This window comes from Chlamydotis macqueenii, chromosome Z (assembly GCF_036417535.1).
Source record: "Chlamydotis macqueenii isolate bChlMac1 chromosome Z, bChlMac1.mat, whole genome shotgun sequence".
In the NCBI taxonomy this organism is placed as follows: domain Eukaryota; kingdom Metazoa; phylum Chordata; class Aves; order Otidiformes; family Otididae; genus Chlamydotis; species Chlamydotis macqueenii.
In genome coordinates, this window is record NC_141593.1 from 69758132 (window position 1) to 69764131 (window position 6000).

General features: G+C 38.8%; 1 protein-coding gene across 4 annotated transcripts in view; it reads left to right on the forward strand.

The window, feature by feature from the left end:
• Positions 1-1870, forward strand: part of IFT74 (intraflagellar transport 74) — a 40313-nt gene extending 38443 nt beyond the window's left edge. For all 4 annotated transcript variants that reach the window (XM_086770159.1, XM_086770158.1, XM_086770160.1 and 1 more), the window contains one exon: positions 999-1870. In XM_086770159.1, coding sequence (XP_086626285.1) covers positions 999-1114 — 116 coding nt within the window. In that variant the 3' untranslated portion in view covers positions 1115-1870. The remainder of the gene's footprint in view (positions 1-998) is intronic.
• The last annotated feature ends 4130 nt before the right edge of the window (positions 1871-6000 follow it).

The window sequence follows — 6000 nt, forward strand, 5'->3', positions numbered from 1 at the left end:
TACTAGTTACTGTAGAGATCTAAGTAGGGCATAGTTGCACTTTTATTTTATATCCTAGGGACTTTGGATTCACTTCAATAAATTAGCTTATTAAAAATTACTTAGGAAATACAAAATCTGAAATCTCAAAGATGCATAGAATCGCTGTTGTATGATTATAGTACAAATGTAATTGTTAAAAGTAACAGCAAAACTAGACAGTATCATCCAGTGTTGTGTTGGACAATGAGCATTGCTACATGTCTCAGAAAATGGCACGAGAATATCTTTCAGGCAATTCTGTAATAGCCTAGCCAGCAGGGAAAACTAATAGTAATAATATAGGATCTACATATAACAGTATCTTTTTCATATTCCAAATATCCCATTTCTCATATCTGATAAGTGCTTTAATTCTTAGAAAAAAATCTGAAAAAATCTTGGACAACATAATGTAATTGGAGCCACCTCCTCTATGAAGAAGGCTCTGCAGGAATATTTTATTAAAGCAAGAATCTTCAATCCTATTTTTTCTAACAGAAGAAACTCTAGAACAAACCAAGATAAAAAGTCAATCAGGACAGTAAAAGCACCTCCTAACATGCTACAGTGTTTTATCCAAGTGCAGTCCCTTATACAGAGTTTTATGTCTGTGTGGGCTAGTGGAAAGAAAGGTCCTGCTTTCTTGGACTGGTACTTTTGTAGCCAAAGTTCCAAAGTGCCAGACTGTGTGGCTGTAAATAACTGAGTCCCTTGAACTGGTTTTGTTTGCAGTGTAGCAGTGGGCAGAGTTTTCCATGAGGGACTATTGTCACATATACATATGTGAAAACAAGACTGACTCAGATGGCAGCTAGTAAATTGGTGTTAATATTTTAGACCCAGTTTAAGTTTTTTCCATTATTTACAACCCTTCACATTTTTCACAGAAGGAAAGTTACTGTATTGTGGGTCCCCTAGGATCCCTAATTCTGCTAATATTTGTTCTGGCAGTTTGTTTCCTTAATTCTTTTAATCAGTCATAGCAACAAAAAGTCAGGAGAGTGACTACCAGCCAATAATGAAGAACGTGAGAAAGCTGGTCACAGAATACAACAAAGCTCTCATAGAAGCTTTACAGAACACCAAGAACTGAACCCAGGCACTTCCTTCCTGCCCCAGTGGACCAACAATGAGAGATGTGCACAGGCAGCATGGAAAGCTGGACTACTAAGCTCACTCATTCACCACTATAGTGACAGATATTCTTAAAAGTATTTTTCCAAGTTTTTAGAAGTCACAGGTTTTAATAATATCTCTTCTTTTGAAACATTTAAAAATTTTAGAAATAAATTCTTAATTTTAGAAACTTGTAGAAAGAAAAGGTAAATACTGCACAATGAGTGTAAAATCATCAGAACATTTTACCGAGGCTCATTGCTGGATTGCATCTCAAATGTGAAACTTCAGTCTGCTCTCTAATTGTCTTGTAGTCCTACTCCTGCCAAACAGAATAGGAGTTTTCCCTGAATAAGGACTGCTTGACAGGCTCTCATACGCATTGTCTTAAATTAAGTGTATAATAAGATAAATGGTAATATCAACATACTATCCCTATTTAAATAGCAATTTATAACAACTAAGGAAAACATCTAATGATGACAAGCATCCTTTTCAGTCAGAATTGCTTCATAGTGTAAGGTCTTATAATAAAAGCAAATGTACTTCGGATCTGTCAGCAAATTTTCATTACCCAATGGACAACTGACGTGCTTCCTTATTTTATATTTTTTAATGTAATTATAAGGAGAGAACTGTAATAAAAAGTAATGAAACATAGCTAGTACTGAGCTTGTACAGAGCATTTTACCTTTGTAGTATTCACCAATAAAGGAAATAACAGGGAAAATTATTTGTATTTTCTGCAATGTTTTTTCTCTCAGCTCAAGGCTGAGAGCTTTTGTCTCAGCACAGGCTCAAGCTGCAGTGTCATATGCAACCTCTACTTTGCCAAAAATACATAGAAAGAGATTCAACATAGAACAAAAACAGGACTGGTACAGAAATAACAATGTGCTTTATAATACAGAAATTTCAGAAAAAGTTTGTATCAAATTTCCATTTATGTACTTTCCTCACATTCTACATGTAATGTAATTATAACCTGTCTGTTGATAATATCCTCCAGCTGGTACGTTGTAAACTAGTCCTGATCAAAGAGAAAAAAGCACAGTTGACTGTAGATAGGAATCTTAGCCAGACAGCAATCTAGCCCATTACAAAAAATAATATAAAAAAGTGGGGTCTGGATTTTAGTTGTTCTGCTCTCTTAGAAAAGTTTTTAAAAAAAGAATGAGATTATATGCTGCATTTTATAGAACTGGAGTAGACAAAGAATTAGAAAATGAACTGAGTCCATTAAAATAGAAGTTCTGTATTTTTGTCACTAATTTTCTCCAAATCAGTGATTGTCATTTTAAGTACAAAGAGGTATGTAAAACAAAAGTATTTAAGATTCTTGCAGAAAACACTGTGTTTTCAAATTGAGCACAGTAAATTCTATTGCTCTGTATATTTGTGTCTGTATAATATTTAGAGATAATGGAACAGGATTTCTATAAACCAAGGACTGTTATTTAGGGGAAATTCCCACTAATGTCTCTTCCTTCCTGTCAAAGTTTCAGCTATTCCAGAGAGAGACCATTATTTGCTGAGATAAAGTTGAAGTCTAATATTCTCACCAATCAAACCATCAGCCGGAGAGATCGCCTCCTGAATTCCACATGTGCTACAATAATGTATTTTAATGAACAATGGAAAAAAGCTGCAGACTGAGTAAACAGACTGCTTTAAACTAGCTTTCACTCAGGGCAGGGGATGGTTTTATTCCTTTGTAGTGATTCTGTAAAATAGCATGGTAAAATTTACAGATTTTCGTTGTGTTCCCAGGAGCTGCCTTTCTAAAAGCCCTCTCTCCAGTGTGCTGTTCTTTTCCTTGTTCTGTTGAAGAATCTCTAGATTATTTGTTTCTGTCTGAGAATTTTGTCAATTGTTCCTTCGTTTTAACAGTTCATCCTTTACGGTCCTGGATCATGGTCACAGTACCAGGGGCTGAAAAGAACTATGTGGATTCTAAATGGAGAGCTACACAGCTGGCATTTTGTCTCCCTGTAAGAGATCAGTAATTCATCCCCAATAGTGAGCTAAGTAAATTGGATCCATGTATGGCTTCTAAAGTCTCAGTGAAAATAACCTTTTCTTTAATCTTTTAACCTTTTTTTTTTAAATACAAGTTTTCACCAAAGCTCCTGTGTGTATATGAAGACACTAATTCAGTAACAGAGGTCTCTCCACCCAGGCAATCTTTCATGCATTTTGTGCTATGACTTCAAACTGAGAGGCCATTAATTAAGTGGCAGCATCTATGGGGTGGAGAAATTTAAAACCTTTTCTGCTCACCTGTCTCACCAGGGCTGAATAGAGGTAAGGATCACCTCCCTTGGCCTGCTGGTAATGCTGTTCCTAACACACCTCAGCATGCTGTTGGCCTTTTTTGCCACGCATTGTTGGCTCATGGCAGCTCGGTGTCCACCAGGAAGAACCTCAAGGTCCTTCTCAGCAAAGCTGCTTTCCAGCCTCTCAGCCCAGTGTGCATATGGTTGCCTCTTCCTCCCCAAGGGCAGGACTGCTCATGTACCTTTGTGGAGCTTCCTGAGATTCCTGTCTGCCCATTTCTTCAGCCTCTTGAGGTCCCTCTGAACAGTGGCACACTCATTTGTTGCATCAGCCACTCCTCCCAGCTTTGTATCATCTGCAAACTTGTTGAGGGGGCTTTCTGACCCATCATCTAAGTCATCAGTAAAAAGGGTAAACAGTATCGGCTCAAGTATCCACCCCTGGGGTACACCACTACTGACTGGCCTCTGGCTGGACTTTGGGCCACTGATCGCAGTGAGCCCCAAGCCAGTTTTGAGCCCATCTCACTGTCCACTTACCTAACCCAAACTCTGTCAACTTATGTATGAATATTTTATGGGAAATGCATCAAACACCTTGCTAATGTTGAGGTAAACAGCATCCGCAGCTCTCTCCTCACTCACTGAGTTAGTTACCTTCCTCAGCGGAAGGCTATCAGGCTGGTTACATGTAATTTCCCCTTCATAAATCCATGCCATCTACGCGCCATCACCTTCCCATCCTTCATGAGTCTGGAAATGGTTTCCAGTGCAAGTTGCTCCATCACTTTCTGAGGGATCAAGGTGAGGCTCACCAGCCTGTAGTTGGCTTGTTCTTCTTTCTCTTCCTGAAGATAGGAGTGACATTTACTTTCTTTCAGTCTTCAGGAGCCTATCCCTATTACCCTGAAAAAAAAGATAATTGAGAATGGCCTTGAAATGCCATCAGCCAGGCCCCTCTGCACATGTGGGGGCATCTCAACAAGCCCTGTGGATTTACATATGTTCAGTTTGTTTAAAAGCTCTCTAACCTGATCCTCTTCCCAGAAAATGACACTGAGGTGTTAGGATACCAGATTTGACTGTGTCTGTCACCCCAAACCCAACTTGCCTGGCACACTGCATGGAGATAAGCATTTCAGTTTCAAAATCTTCAACCAGACAGTCAGTTATTTCTACATTATGTTTGTGCTTTGCATGAGGATGAGCATAGGAATGACTGTCATTATTCCCAGCTCAAGATGGAATGACACTGCACAAACTTTACTTGGGTCGTCAGATCTCCAGGCACACTGTATTTTTGCTGCAGGCAAGAGTTAATATTCTTGTTCTTCTTCCTGCTTCATCTTACCTTCACTGCTTTTCATTGTGATCAAGAAAACCTTATTTTTCTTTCAAAATGAGTCTATTTTTTCCTTGCATTCGTGAACTTAGAAGACAACATGCAGCGTTCCTGTGAGCAATTCCAGATAGGCAGAACACAGAGGTTCTTTCTTAGTTCTTTCTGCCCGACAACATTAGTTAATGCTTCTTGGTGCTGATGCACACTGTTTCACAGTCGGAGGGATATGTTTCCAAAGTGAAGTTGTTGTAAAATCTTTCAGTACACTTCCATTTTTCTGCTGCAACTGTAAAACAAAAATACAAGGCACATGGCAGACCTTATGATGAGGTACTAGCCATAGAATATCTTAGTTTGAGAGAAAGATATTAAAATGCCTACTTATGCAAAGTATCTTCTTTGCGTGAAATCCTTGGAGGCATGTCTCATAGTGATAAGGCATCTGGATGGAGTGGACGTGGCAATTGTCTGGAGTGAAAAAAAAAACCCTCAGATTCTGAAAGAGATCATAAAATTGGAATACATTTGAACACGTGCACAATGGTGAATACTAGCTGAATGCCGAACGTTATATCTATTGTAGGTGACAACTCCAGCCAAAGCAATGCTGCAAAATGTAGGTGAATCACTGGAAAAGGGAACTGAACTGTTCCCCGCAAAAAATATTTGTCATCCTTTTCTTCTTTGGTAAAGAGGAAGGAAGCCTTTAGGGGTTTCACAACTGCAGAGATGATTTTAATTCAAACCCTAGCTTTCCATTCAAACCCCAACTTTGATTCACTGGGATTGGCAGAAGTTTGGAGCAGAGGAAGAAATGTTCCTTGCCCCAACTTGCAGTCTACATTTGCAGGTTCTACTTTCAGGAAGGAGGATTAACCGGACAATATGCCAAATGTGTGAAATGGAGGAAGCCTCTCACTTTTTCTTTTTTTTTTAAAAAAAAGGAGCCAGAAATGTAAAATCATCCACTCTTGTTTCCTCTTGGAAAGCTAATTCCTTGAAAGCTACATTCATCTAAAGTGACTGAGCTGGATTAACTGAGCACTGGTATCTTTGGATCAGGCCCAGGATTTCTGCTCCACAGCAAAGTATAAGTAAGGTGCAAGACCTCTGTCTCCAACATACAACACAAGTTTGCTCACAAGTAGTATTTCAAGTGGGGTGAGAGGGAATCAGCACCTCTGAAAAGCAGAAGGAAAAAGAAAATAATTATTTCAGCAGAAATTATCAATAGTATCAGTTACC